At 38.5% G+C, this 15,068-nt stretch overlaps 1 protein-coding gene across 3 annotated transcripts in view; it reads left to right on the forward strand.

The window, feature by feature from the left end:
- The first annotated feature begins 4,381 nt into the window (after window positions 1-4,381).
- LOC117396960 (multivesicular body subunit 12B-like) overlaps window positions 4,382-15,068 on the forward strand; it is a 44,733-nt gene continuing 34,046 nt past the window's right edge. The window contains exons 1-3 of one of the 3 annotated variants that reach the window (XM_058986746.1): window positions 4,382-4,977; window positions 8,770-8,892; window positions 13,991-14,098. In XM_058986746.1, the coding sequence (XP_058842729.1) occupies window positions 4,927-4,977; window positions 8,770-8,892; window positions 13,991-14,098 (282 nt within the window). In that variant the 5' untranslated portion in view covers window positions 4,382-4,926. The remainder of the gene's footprint in view (window positions 4,978-8,769; window positions 8,893-13,990; window positions 14,099-15,068) is intronic. The other 2 variants (XM_058986748.1, XM_058986747.1) reach the window with 2 other exon arrangements.

Below are 15,068 nucleotides of genomic sequence, written 5' to 3' on the forward strand. Positions count from 1 at the left end.
TGTACATTTCATCATGAAGGAATATTTTTGCACCTGGTGTAGACTGACATTAAACATACCTTTGGGCTGATGATCTGAATCTGTTAATGTGTTTTACAAGTTGCAGAATGAGGTTGACACCAGTAGCTCACCACCTTCTCAATAATTACATGATTACTTTAACAGGTCTGCTATTTGCCTACCTTTTTTATTCTGTCAAATGTATATATAAATATTTTTTTTGTTACTCCTAACATTTTATTTTAGAAGCCTTGGTAACACCTGATTATCTGACAGGCGACCTACAGTGTTGAAGGCCCTTTAAAACTACAAGGACAATTAACAGCTAAATTAATAATACATTTATTATAAGGGAAAAAGACTGCAAGCACAGTTCAGCTTCATACACGCATACACAGTTAGGCAAGATATGTAAGACAGGCACTCATCAGTGCGAGTGAGAAAAGCGACCTGAATCTATGGCAGTGCCTGAGCTTTCCCCCAGAAAATCAGTTCATTGATCACCATCTGCTTTCTGTTTATAACTAGGTGTTGCATTGTTATGTCTCACAGTAATGTCTGAGCTATATGTGTGGAACTTTGGAATACTGAAATCAATAAATGGAAACTTAGTGACTCATTTGCAGACATCAAGTTAGTTTCTTTACAAATGTATGCTGGCTGCAATGCAACGCAGGGTTAACTGTGCACAGCCCTGTTAAACTGCCAGCTATCACCCAGCATCAAGGAAAGTAACTTGGATAAGAAGTAGGGTAGATTACTCTAATCACATTACAACTAAATAGGATCTGCACATCTCCCGTCTGTTCTTCGGGGTCAGACAGCCTTGTTTTACCAGCTGAAAGCTTTAGTTTTGTTTTTTGTTTTTTTCTCAACGTCCTGCAGCGAGTCTTTGGTATTTTTAACACGTGGAAAGTTCTACCAGGTGTTATTACAGATGATCTCTCCCAACCAGATAACTTGTTTCAACTGCATGCAACCTGGATTTTCAATTATAGGTACAGGACTCACGTTCCATTATGATATTCAGCATAGGCACGGTTTACTTTAGTGATCTAAACACTATGAATTGAAACATTCCTGTATTGAATTGAACCGTATTCTTGTATTGCATGCGGTAATATTGAGGCTGGGGGTGTCATTTATATAGGAGTATTAGTATTTAGTTCATTCCTTTTTGTCAAATTTTGTCTGATTGTCTACAACATAATTGTTCTTAGCAAGTCGAGCTCTTTTGAGAGTTTTTATCTATTTTTTCTTCTATGTACGGTAAGTTTCAAGAACCCGAGCGAAGCGAAACTCCCGAGCCTCCAGGCACGTTTAGAGGATCAATAAGTATGCACACGAAATGAAATATACAGGCTGGTCTGCAGAGCGACATGACAGAATCCGCTGGGGACTGTTGCTTAAGCAGGAAGTCATTAAATGTTAACATGAAAACACAGAGTAAACAACACAAACGTGCTTCGGAATCCGGCTGCAATTATTTCGTATTTAGCACAGTACTGATACTTCTTGTCATTTGCAAAAGGTAGATTGCAATTAAAGCAGGCACATCGACCATGGCTTCATATCTTACTGTGAAGCATACAGGCTTAAATTAAAAGGTGCTCCTAGCTGATGTCTCAGCTATACAAGGTGCAGGCAGTTGTAGGACTGACACATTAAGGGCACATGATGGTATGTTTATATAATGCAACAAGATACAATGATCATTAATAATGGGCTATTTAGTTAAAATGCAGATGTCAAATGAGATTGAGGGAGCATGCATTGATATCAGCTATAACAAACATTTTCTTCATCATTCAAGAACTATTGCGTCAACTACAATTTGGTATGATGAACCGCAATCGTTGCATCCATGTACGAGTTATGTAATGGAGTATCGTGGTTATTACATTCGAGGGGAGCTTGCAATCCTGCAGGCAGGGTTGCGGTCAGTTCCTGTTTTTTTTTTTTTTTTTTATATTCCCATACCATTTCCAATTTCTTTTTTAAAATCAATTCCCAATACCAAATCTGTCGACGGAATTGGAATCGATATTGTAGCAACATAATAACTGTTGTGATCGTTCCACTGCTTTCATTTGAAGCCAATTTAACTGATGAACAGTGATTCCATTTTAAGTGATGTGTTGCCACTGTGAGAAGCTCATTTGAACACAATACTGCTAATTGCGATTATGATCAATGATGTGCTGGAATTGGCTAAAAAAAATGGAATTGGAATTGATTTTAAAAAGGAATTGGAAATGGAAATGGGGGAAAGGGGGTGTTGACTCTGCCTGCAATTATTGCTTCTGCAATTATAGAGCTACAGTGTGATGGATAAGCTGAAATGATTACAGTAGCACCAGGGCACCACAAAGACCACAGACAGATGGGTGCACCACAACCATGTCACAAGCAGCAGGCCATGCAGTCTACCAGGCTAACAATGGGAGAGACTGGAGTGCTGAGAAGAGAGCTGCAACAGAGGCCATGGATCCCTTTAAATAACAGCACTGGCTAATTTGTTGATCTAGAAAATGGTTATGTTGTTTTATTGATTCTCCTATTAAGTGCTTGAACAATGAGAAAGTTTAACAAGGTTGACTGAGGAAGAAGGCATGTGTTTTCCTGTAGGCAGATTTATCTCAAATACAGAGGCCATTGGGGTGCATGCAATCACTGCTACAGTTCTGTAAATAATAATAATAATAATAATAATAATAATAATAATAATAATAATAATAATAATAATAATAATAATAATAATACATGTTAAAAGTAACTTCACTTTACTACAATGTCTTTTTTGGACGTTGCTTTGGAGGAAGGATGGTGCATTTTAACAAAACAGCTGTATTCATAAAACGTGGGCCATTGTGCTAATTCTGCTAAAAAAAAATATATAAAAAATAAAAAAAATGATGTGCTTGAGATACTAGGAGATACTGCAACAGGATGACATGTGCCCTAGCCGGGATTATATAGAAATGTGGCTTTATCTCTTGCTGTATCCGGATTACCGGTGTCGGGATGTTTATTGTAGAACCACATCACCGAGTCTTGCCCAGATCATCACAAAATGAATAATGCCAGTGAGCCACTCAGCTTCTCTACTGCAATAACAGCAACACATTCCCAGAGAACTCCATTCTCCTGCTAAAGATTATACATCCAATCAAAGTGTAATAATTAAAATCAATCAATCAATCAATCAATAAATAAATAAATAAATAAATAAAATAAGATTTTTTTTTTTCAAGGAGCTAGCTTTTGAAATCCCATTTCGATCCATTAAATCAAGTTTGCCGTGCATGAACCCCTCCTTTTCTTAAACTGTTTTACAGAAGGGTTTATGAGTGTTTTCTCATTTTTCAAAGCGCCTTCAAAGCATAAGAAAGAAAACTTAAAAAAACATTCCATACAAAGTTATAGGCGGGTGTTTTGTCTCCATGTTACAAAGTAAAAGTCTTTGCACATCGACCCCTAGCCCCTTTTTGGTATGTGGCAACAGACCAGTTATGGTCCACGTCAACACTGTTGCTCAGCTTTGAAAAGCAAACAGACGGAAACACAAGTTTATATATATTTTAAAACGATGGTCTGATTTTGGAGTCACCCCATGTTTCATCAACTTGTTCATTCACCCAGCGTGTACATTTGGAGTATCGAGAGGTTACCTGAAAGCGGCAAACCGAGGACTTGGAAATTACATTCAATTCTGGCAAATGACACGAGAAAGTGCATGCTTGTAAACTTGCTGCAGGAGCCAAATGAAAATAAAGTCAACAGGGCAGATCCGGGTCGCAAATAATGGGACAAAAAATAAATAATAATAGTAATGAAACAAAAGCACACTTGGCCTACACAAATGCATAACTTTCAAATCAGCTAAACGTTTTATTATTATTATTATTAAATTCTTAGCTGACGCACTTATCCCGGGCGACTTACAATTGTTACAAAATATCACATTATGTTTTACATACAATTACCCATTTATACAGTAGGGTTTTTACGAGAGCAATCTAGGTAAAGTACCTTGTTCAAGGGTACAGCAGCAGTGTCCCCAGCGGGATTTGAACCCACGACCCTCCGGCCAAGAGTCCAGAGCCCTAACCACTACTCCACACTGCTGCCCATTACTGCTGTTTTGATAGATATATACACTATAACCAGACATGTTAATAATAATAATAATAATAATAATAATAATAATAATAATAATAATAATAATAATAATAATATGAAATATGTATTGTAATACAATTCTAAATATAAATAAACCATATAAAACATGTTTGTTCTCATATTGAATTCACGTGCACCTCATTTCAGGGGCGCTGGCTTTGCATGGTTGCCATCATATAGGGGTTACAGTTTTGTTCAATGGGTTTCAGCACCCCGACTTTAAAAATTGTTCCAGCGCCTCAGCGTCATTTACATTCCCAGGTCAGGGGTATACTCAAGAGCTGCGATGTGTGACTGACACACAATCAGTCTCGTTTGATCTATTGTGTGCGGCGGCAAAGCAGCAATTCTACTTCACCAACAGAGGGGTCTCTGTAAGCAACTCGTAAATGTCAGCTATTTCGTTTCAATAGCAGTCTCTTTAATTGTTAATGATTTCCAAAAAGAAACAAAAATAGGGATTACTAATCCCGAAAGGGACGCAAAACCCGTCGCTGTGACTTGAGAGAAAAAACAGCGAGAAAAGAAAAACAAAAACAGGCATTGTTGTTGTGAAATTAAATTGTTGACTTCACTGGGTAAGAAACAGACGATGAGTTACTGTTTTGCCTGCTGCTTTCTTGCTCCTCTCCTCCTCTAGCGGGGGTTGGCTGCCCCCTTAAGCTTCCCTTTCCCTGTCTCTTCTCCCCGCTGGAGCCTCTAAGCGAGTCCGAGGCTGCTTCTGTCTCTCTGCTGCTCTTGATAATGAAAAGCTGCTTTTGTCTCAGAAGGAGGGATGAGGTGCCGCGAATAACAGTTAAGTCCGATTAGTTAAAAAAAAGAGATGTGTTTCAAATACGATTTGTTATTACATTTTACACATAAAATATGTTTGTTGTCCTAGGCCGTTCGGAGTGGCCTTTTCTATCCGATGTAGCTGTAATGTTTTGTTTATCCCCAGTGCCTCCCCGGTAGCTGTCGGTGTTTATGGTATTTTGCTCGTGTTGTGTTTACAGTGTGTCATTAAGTATTTCATTGTGTTTGTGTTTCATGAATGCTGCCCTTATTATTTATTACCATTGCACACTGCCGTTGTCAAACCTCCCGTGTACCGTGTTTAATATTTAAATTATTCGTTTGTATCGAGTAATTATCATTATGAATTGTTATTGTTTGTGTTTATCATCGGTTCATTAGAATTTGACTTTTATTTAAACATTAAAGATTTTGTTTTGTTGTACGTTGCATTGACACATACATTTAAATGAAAAAAACAAAATCGCAGTCACAATTAAGGTTATACTAGCTATAAAGGGTGTTCTCCAATTTGTAAGACATTTACATGATTTTATATCCTGCTGTTGAATCACGTTCAGAGATTTATACAGCAGGGCAGGCCACATTGGCATTAACTGCAGTAGCAGTCAGTACTGTAACGTTACTGTAAGTGGAAAATTGTGGGGCTTCCAATATTTAAAACCATGTCTACATCAGGATTAAACCCAACACAAATGTGTCCAGTTATGTGATTTACCAACAGAGCCTTACAATTCTGTGTTTGTTTATTTATTTTTTGTTTCATAGTTGTTCCTTTGTTTTGTTTTGTAATGCTACAGTATCATTAGCTTTGGTTGTCTAATATATATATATATATATATATATATATATATATATATATATATATATATATATATATATATATATATATATAAAATATGCAAGAGCTATTTCAACAGAACAGAGCAGCATATAGTACATATGCTGGGTTTTGTGCATTTTAAAATCGAAATCTTTTAGACTAACACGTAAATGACTGTTGCTAATGTGGTAGAGTTGATGGACATCCCAGAGGCTTGTAATGCAGTTAAGTGAAAAAAAAACAGATTGGCCAAAACTTTGTCATCTGTGTTGTTAGGATAACCTTATTTTGTTTAAAATGAATAGGCACAAAGTTAGGCCAATCCCTTGTTTTTTGTAATTTCTGTTTTGCTGCCAAGTTTCAGAGTGGCAGGCAGGTTTAGTGTGTAAACAAACTGGATTATCAATAAATTCTGCTTCATGATTGTGTAGCTATAGAAGTGTACAATTTAACATGGCTGTGGAACTCTGCGTCCTTTACCTAATTCCTGCTTGTCAGTAAGGATCAGTGCCTTAAACTGAAACCCGCGTAATACTATCAGGAAAATCGGACTGTATTATCATTCACTTCTAAGTTAATTTTCAAGCCCTGGCTGATCTCTCAATAATTCTCTCCAACTAACTTTTGTAAATACAAAGAATTCTGCCATACAGTCGGCCTAAATGACTGTAAATTCAATGAACCAAATTACAATAAATCCAGTAAGACGTTGAATGCAATAACTCTGCGAATCACTTGAACCGTAACTTAATAAAAAGTATAGCAAGTAAACCACTGTCCGGACACACATTTCCTCACCAGTAAAGTCATTAAGAAACTTCAGTCCGTAATAGAATTGGTGGACATAATGAAGTTTAGAAAGTATACAGAAAACTGCTACGTGTTCTTAGTGGGTGATCAGAGCTGAAGGATTCTGAATGCCTGACAATATCAAGCTCACTGTCGCTTCATTCTTTGCAGCCTATTTACAGCATTTGGAGTACAGCTGCTGCATGGCAATTTTTAGTAGCTGGCAGTGGTGCTGTAACTAGAGAGTATACTGCTACCGAGAAGGGTGAAAGTTGATGGGCATGCAAGTGTTTGATTAATAATCTGACTTTACAGTAGAGGTTTTCACTCTCCTCATCATTTCCAAGACTTTGAGCTCCTCAAGTAACACTACATTAAGAACGGTAAAATAACTTATTAACTAATTTCAGTGGTTTTACATTGAAATAAAAATGTGCACGAATATGTTATTTTACCGGTACGCTGTTTTGAGTGGTGTCATCTTGCATATACTACGATACTTATCTGCAGTCCTTTTATTTGGCGGAAATAAAGATAAAATGAAGGTTGTTTCAGTTGATTCCATAGTTGGGTGGACCTTTTGAAATGAAAAGAACTGCTAGTGCATGTAATGGCAAATAAGCTTACTTTAATAACAACACTACTGTAATTTTTTCTAGTAATATAAGGTGTCAAAAGATGATGCACATACCTAACGAGGCGAAACAGTATTTACTTTTTTTATAGTTTCTACTCCAAATAATTCCTTAAGTAGTTACCAAAAGAGTTTATAGTCATTTCTTTGCCATGTGTTGAATGACATGCTGGCCGTTTGATCCCTTCCATTTAAGGCTTGCTGTTCTTGGCATGGCAATGCCCTACCAGCCAGGATGTGTGTGCTCCCACAGCTTTGCTGTTAACATCCTGCAGGGTGTGATGGGAAGAAGTCATGCATATCCTAAAACTGGAGACAGGTTTGAGTTCCTGAGCAAAGAACCGCACAGTGCCCTGAGTGAGACCAACTGTATATCAAGGCATCGTTAATTATAATACCTTTTAGTAGATCTGAATACGTACGTAAAATACACTAGCTTTCAACCGCAAGTCTCTTCTTCAGGTGAGAAGTGGAAGCTGAGGTATTTCGATGCAGATCGCTCAGTCTTAGAAGTTTGTTGCACGGTACTTGCTTGTTCACGAGTTTGCCCAACAGTTATGAGATTAAAAGGGCAGAGGCATTTGTATTGGAATTGCGGGTATTTGAATTGCTTTGCTTGCTGAAATCAGCAGTTGTGCATGTGCTGTACTATACCGTGCAACCCTTTTATCAGAGATTGTGTTCAGCAAGCCCTGTCCCTTTCATAAAGATGGTAAGTGTTATCACCCCATTGCCTTTGGGAAGATGGTGTTTAAATTGAGTGCCGTTCACAGATGATTTTTGTAGATCTGTAATAATGGTAAATTAATAACTGCAGCACATTTTAAACAATTAAACTGAGGTTTTGTTCAGTTTTCTGTTGAGTGTTCGAAGCCCTTTGGGATCAGAGATATCAAGAATGTAATTAGATAAAAAAAAAGGCTTGAAAACTGGGTTAATTTCATTTTTTAATGCAGTTGATTTCGTATTGTGTGCATTGTGTAGGTGGTAAACCTATTAAATGAAGGGTTAGAATTTAAAACGCCTGGTTCGATGGCCGTGTGGTATCTTAAGGTTGGATAGTGACATGAAATTACTTTACTGAAAGTGAGCAGATGAAATAGATCAATGTTTTCCTTTCTTGACATACTATCAATCCCATCACATAAAGTATTTATATTCAGAAAACACAGAATAACCACTTCAGTCAATAAACACATTTTATTGACATCTTTTGCTTTGTCTTTATTTTATTTTTGTATTGCACTCTTCCTGATGTCAGTTGATTGAAAATTAAATAACAACGAGAAGTTCTGAGACGCATATTCAAACAAACATTACTCAGTCTATTCATAGGACAAAACCTGCTTGTTTGTTTAAGATGAGTATACCAGATTGTACAACGATAGCAAATGAATACAGTATCGAGACTGCTAAGATGAGTGAAACCCATGAAAAACCCATATTCAGCTCAGCACATTTCACCTTCCTAGCTTTCTGCATGTAAGATACCAGCATGTTCATTGTTAAGCTCATGGAACTTCATCCTCTTCCTCTTGTGTTGCAGAACCAACCAATGATGCCCGAAATCCGAGACCTGTCTGAGGCTTTGCCAGAACTGCCGATGGACCCGATTACTGGAGTCGGTGTTGTGGTCTCGCGGAACCGGGCACCAACTGGCTATGAAGTCGTGAGTACTCTTAATAAAAACATGCATGTCCGTGAGATTCACCCCCACCCGTAGCTGTTAATACAAAGCATGTGCTTGACATTCATTCCCCTGACAAGTACCTAAATTAGAGCCATCAGTAACTGTAAAAATGTGTTTACACTGTGACCGACCTCCTCTGTATGTTCATAGGAAAATGAAATGCAAAGTAAGACTCCACAATACAACCCCCAGGTTATGACACACTCTGGAGAAGATCTTCAGCAAGTTTCATCGCAGTTGGACAAGCAACTCTCTGTATGTGCAAAACTCTGAAGAGTGGCATTCTGTATGCGTGTCTGCCTCCACTATACCCTGCTGTCGGAATATGCAGTGGGGTATATAAAGGCTAACATTGCAATGTAGTGCATTGAGCCATTGTAGATGATATTCAGTGCTCATACCCACTACTTACTATGTTGACAAGTTTAGCTGACAGAAATGGTGTGTGTGTATTTGAATAGACTGTCAACAATAAATTAAACACAATATATTGTCCAAATGTAACAATATTTCAGTTTGTGTCTTTGGAAAGTACAGCACTATATATAGTTCTGCAGGTGTGTTTGTGTGTGTTTGTTTCCTTCCCCTCGAAACCCAACTTTTTTCTGAGAAGTGAAAAATCATGTTTTTTTTTTCCTCACAGGTGGTAGAGGGGGCTTTTTTTAAATGAGCAGTTTCATAATCATTTAAGAGAAACTCATCCGTAAGATAACGTCCTGACGTTTTCAGTATTTAATTTGCTTGAGACCATCGGCTTTTATACGGTCTATTTGACACACAGTAATAGGCTCTCCCCGCTTATCCTAGGACCATGATGTGCTTAACAAACTGGTCTCTAATCTCCATTGTCAAGCTCTCTGTGTTAGATCTCCTTGTTTACTTATTATCACTTTCCAGAAGCGTCACCAGATGTCCTTGTTGCGCTTGCTTCAAGTTTTTACAGTTACATTTGGGCAAAACTAGGGCATTGGTTTTAATAGCCCTTGAGAATGGCAGCATCTCGAGCTGGGGTTTGCCTGTGGATTTAACAAAGAACAAACAACCGAAAAATAGCATTGAGCTGGAAGTGAGGCTTTCAGACAGCGCTTTCTCGTCCAGCCCCTTCCAGTAGATCCTAGAGCGCTATGCTGCTGGCATTTCAATGCACAGTCTCCGATGGGGTTAGGCTTGTTTTTAGCCCTGGCCAAAGTAAACCAAACCTAGATTTGCAGTACTGCGGGGGTAACGAAAAAGCCAGAGCAAGATGCTGTTTGCTTGGAGTCCTTAAATGAAAGCTTTTCTTTACTATGAGAAAGCCTGCAGCAAAAATAAAAGTAACATACAGTAAAAAAAAAAAAAAAAAAATCCCACTCCTTTACAAATATAGTGGTATTATTATGAGCGAGGCTAATGCGTCCTCGTGTGTAATAAAATATAACACTGTATCCAAAACCTTTTTGAAGCTTTATTGAGTTTAACATTGAATTGATGTGATTCTGTGTTTTTGATATACCATACAGCTGCATATTAAACCAGCTTATTCCTGTCCATACTCTTTAAACTTTAACCCTATAACCAAAACAATTTAAAACAAAAAGCATGAGCCAGAACTGTGGGTGGTCTGTCTGATGGAAACTTTCATTTGTGTGTCCCCCAATATGCGTGTCTGTATTCAAAAACTATTCAAACGTGCTATAAGAATATGTATTGAAATACAAAGCAATAAGTGGTGGTTTATACATATCCATTGCAAAGGTGTAAAAATCTCTACCCTGAGTGGCAGGTATAGTTAACAGTACCTCTGGTTTATTTTGCTGGGGCTATTTACTGTGCTTGTGGATAGACAAAAACATCATGCTCCTGCGTTTTTAAATTCCTAATCGGACTTGGCCACAGTGCTTCCTTGAATGGCAGATTAGCGGAAACCAGCAATGCAAAAATGAGTGGAAACACAGGAAATATATTTGAATAAACCAAACCAAGACTGTGTGTTGCTGCGGAGTAAAGGAGAACCCCCAGCAAGTTCAGAGCAAGCGCTGTCATTGATTCAGGGTAAGAGAGCGAGCGTGTTCGTTACGTGATGTGGCTGTAGAGAAGTCTGTAGAAACCGCCCGTTGTCGGGGTGGCTGGTCTGCTCCAGATCCCGTTGTAAAAGGGCAGTGTTGGGGAAAACAAATGAAGATTTCAGGAAAAGCTGGCTCAGAGTAAGCTGTTTTTATGAAAAACAGACTTGTGGGCTGAACATGAAAAAGAAATGACATTTTAATTACTTTTTATTAAGTTGTCTATCCTCCTTTCATTTTTTTTTTCTTCGGCAAACTGTTAAAATGACATATTTTGTCGTGTTTTTTTTTTTTTTTTTTTTTAATTCTGGGGTTTGGAAACCTCTCCTTGCTCTGTGTTTAACTGCATCCTGGACTGGATCACCAGTGTTTCACAGAGCTGGTTCCCTTTCTGAGATCATGTTGCGTTTTTAATTTCCTGCGTTGTCTTTTTACTGCATCTCTTTGATCATTTTACAGCTTTGCTTATATGGGAAATACTTATTTTTTTTCAGAGGGTTGTATATTAAAAGAGATTTAATTTTGTCAGAAGTTGAATGAAGCACAACCAAAAAAAAATAAAACCAAAAGCGTTTACTTGCCTAGGACTCCCAGAAATGTTGAACAATGCGGTTGGGTTTTAATCCATGTTTTCCAATACTTTGGGGGGTTTGTTCATAGCCAAAATCTTGATTACGACATTCATGACTGTCATTCAGAACTTCAGTGTAACTAGCAGTTGAAAAGTGCCATATCCTTTCTGTTTCCAATGTTACAGCACAGTATTCATCACCAGGTCTTACTGTAAAAGATGAGATGCGGGAATGATTACTGGCAAAGGATGTTGAAGCCGTGTTCTGCTGTATGTGTTCACTCAACAGCAAGTACTGTAGTTCTGCATCTGGAAATGCTGAACAAAAATCCTTCAATGTGATTGTGGTATGATCAAAGGAAAATGAAATGCAGACACAGCAAGACTTCACAATATATCCCCCTGATTATGATACACTCTAAGTTGTGCTAAAGATGGTCCGCAGCAAGTTTCATCACAATTGGACAAGCAACTAAATATAATTGAGCTGTTTGCTCTGTTATTGAGGCAGATATATTGAGAGCACTGTTTCTAAGCTCTTTCTGTGCATGAGTTGGCCCCTGCAGTATCTGGTCTTATACTGTATGAATTTGACTCCATTAATGCATGCATTAGGTTAATTATTTTGCTTATTAAACTTCAGGACTGGAATTGCAGGTCGGCACTGGTCTCTTGAGTACAATGGAAAGCGGTGCTGTGTCTGTATTTTTAAATCACTGTCTATAGCGAGATTTGCTTCAGTGTAATATGTTTCATTCATACCGCATGGCCCTCCCAGCAAGCGCTGTCCTGCTGCTGAGATGCATGAGGTGCTGTGAGTGAGGGCGAGACGCTCCTGCTAAGTAAGCTGCCCTTTTTAATCCCTGCTTGACTTTGGTTTTCAGAGTACAATCCCTTTGTTTACTTTGACAGGATGTGGTGTGTACTGACCTGGAAAAAGTGGCCGAGACTGTTTGTCTTGCGCAGGGTTTTGATGTATGGCACCTCCAGGGACCGTGCCCACTGTCTGAGCAGCCTTGTCTTCTTTCTCATTGCGGTTTGCATCCTATTCTAACGGGCTCCCTTTAACTACTCAGGAGGCAGCGTGACCTTTCAGGGTCATTCATCATAATTGTCAACAAAGTAATATATGTAGGTGTCAAAGGCTGTGTCTCCTTCCGCAAGTCTGCGAAGGCCTAATTAAAATGTCTGTTCCCTTCTTAATCACATGTTTGCAGGATTTCGAGCTAGAATTAATGAGATGGAGATTTCTCATCACTTTAAAAAAATAAATAATAATAATAATAAAGCAGTTAAAATAAATAAATTAAGCTGTTGCGGTCAGGTAATAGTATGGTACTGAATTTGAAGATGCGGTATCTGCAGTGCCCTCGGTTTATTATTACCAGGACACCCTTTGAATCATTTTGAAGAGCTCGGGGATTCTTGGTTTCCTAGTAAAACCAAAAATATTGGCTGTGTTGCACATGCAAAGAGAAAATATTTGATCTGGTGCGTTGCATATTTGAACAGCATTTGAATCGAACCCATCGCGACGCCCAGATAGGTTGCACTCTGAATTGGCAGTCTACCGCAACTTGGCTGCACAGACAAAAACTTTGTTTTGACTTGTGCGTTTCCTGTTTTTCCATCATCCTTTTATATGTTAACTGCCACGAACAATAGACAAGTCATGCCCATGCATGTCCTAGCAACAATTACTGATTCAATGTTTTATAGCTACTTGTTTACTGTAAACAAGAAGTAGCCATTTACGATATTCATGTACAGTAGTGCACATTAAGCTGACAGAATCTGGATATCTCTACAAAAGAGAGAATAATGAAATAATTCTCACTATTATTTATTTATTTACTTGCACATACGCACTGTGCATCATTGAATACCATGTGTTGTAATAGTCTTGCTTCTTTTTTTAGTGCTTGTAGTGTCAGGACTGCAAAAAGGGCTGCTTTTGCAGGATTGCAGGGCATATGCTGCATTAACAACTTTGTCGAACTCGTGAGGATAGCGCAGCGCCGTGTCAGTTTTTGATGCATATCCTCAGATATGCACGCATTGCATGTTAAGTTTCACACATTGTCGGAGCTGGCCCAGCCTTAATAAAGTGTAATCCTTGACGAGCAAGTGATAATAAATGGCTTAATTTGCTGACTTTTTTTCCAACAGCCCCTCTATCGCCCTCCCTTTAAAAAAAAAAAAAAAAAGCACTTGCAAAAGTTTTGTTTTCCTCGTTGGAGCAGATTTCTGTCAGGCTGTCTTTAATCACCCTGGTCCCGGGAGAGGTTATTTTTAGTAGGATTTTTGGAGTTTCAGTTCCACTGTGTCTGGTGCAGTGAACTAATGAGATGCCGTGAGAGTACGGGCAAGCGTTAATTAAGGAAGGCCTGCAAGTGAAGCGTGGCGTTCATACATTAACTTTATTCCACCTCACACGCGTGTGCGCTCGCTCTTGTTTTCACAGGTTTCACAAACAACAGATGGTTTAGATGCCGACCTCTGGAAGGATGGCCTATTCAAATCCAAGGTCACGCGGTATCTGTGTTTCACAAGAGCATTCTCCAAAGAAAATGTAAGTTAACAGCCTGTTACTGTACCATTTCAGTTTGTCGTCATGAACTGTAAACCTGTAAAAGACACTCTCCGTGACTGAGGCACAAACTAGAGAGCTCAAATCTCTGGTGGTTCATGGCTTGCTGCTGTACCTGCCTTTTTGTTCAGCTTTAACCCACTGGCAGTAACGAAAAAAGACCCAGTTTCACAAAGCACTTCTCAGCAGACTGCTAACTAACTAAAAAAAATATCTCAGATGTCGTCTTTCTACCCGTTTGACAGAACTGTATTTCAGGACAGAACAGCGTTTGCTTTTCATAAATGATCTCAGCTAATGTAAATGATTACAACTTTTTCTTTTTCAGATTATTTTTTTTCTGTAGAATTAAACAGGGTTTAGCAGACTGTCAGCTAGAAGTGGTTTCTGAAACTGAGGCTTGGTATAACTTGCCACACACACACACACACACACACACACACACACACACACACACACACACACACGCCCAGTGGGTTCGAATTAAGTTCATCAGGAGTATGCTTACCAAACTGCATTCCAGGGACTGTTTTGTCTTTGATTTGGAGCTTCTCTCTGTAGTTGTACTTTATAGTAATCACTATGTCGGGTCTAGTTTGGGAGTAGATAAAGGTGAATTTAAATCTGATTTCTAGTACTGTATCTGTCTTTTTTTTTCTTCTTTTTTTTGGTGTCTGCAAGAATACAGAAATAAAGCTAGTAAACATGTTAGAAATTGAAGTTTGTTCCGCACACAGTGTCAGAATGGAACAGGCTACATCTGCTAGGGTCTGTGTTCACACTCTTTATTCATTAATACCTGCTTGTAAAGCTGAGAAATGTGCAACACTAACACTACCTTTTTGGGGAAGACGCTAATACATTAAAGCTGGAACGCGAATATTGATTAGTTTTAGTTTTCTTTGTACCCTAGTTTCTTTTCCAAACTGGAAGGCGACAGCAGACTTCAGAA

This window comes from Acipenser ruthenus, chromosome 15, assembly GCF_902713425.1.
Source record: "Acipenser ruthenus chromosome 15, fAciRut3.2 maternal haplotype, whole genome shotgun sequence".
In the NCBI taxonomy this organism is placed as follows: domain Eukaryota; kingdom Metazoa; phylum Chordata; class Actinopteri; order Acipenseriformes; family Acipenseridae; genus Acipenser; species Acipenser ruthenus.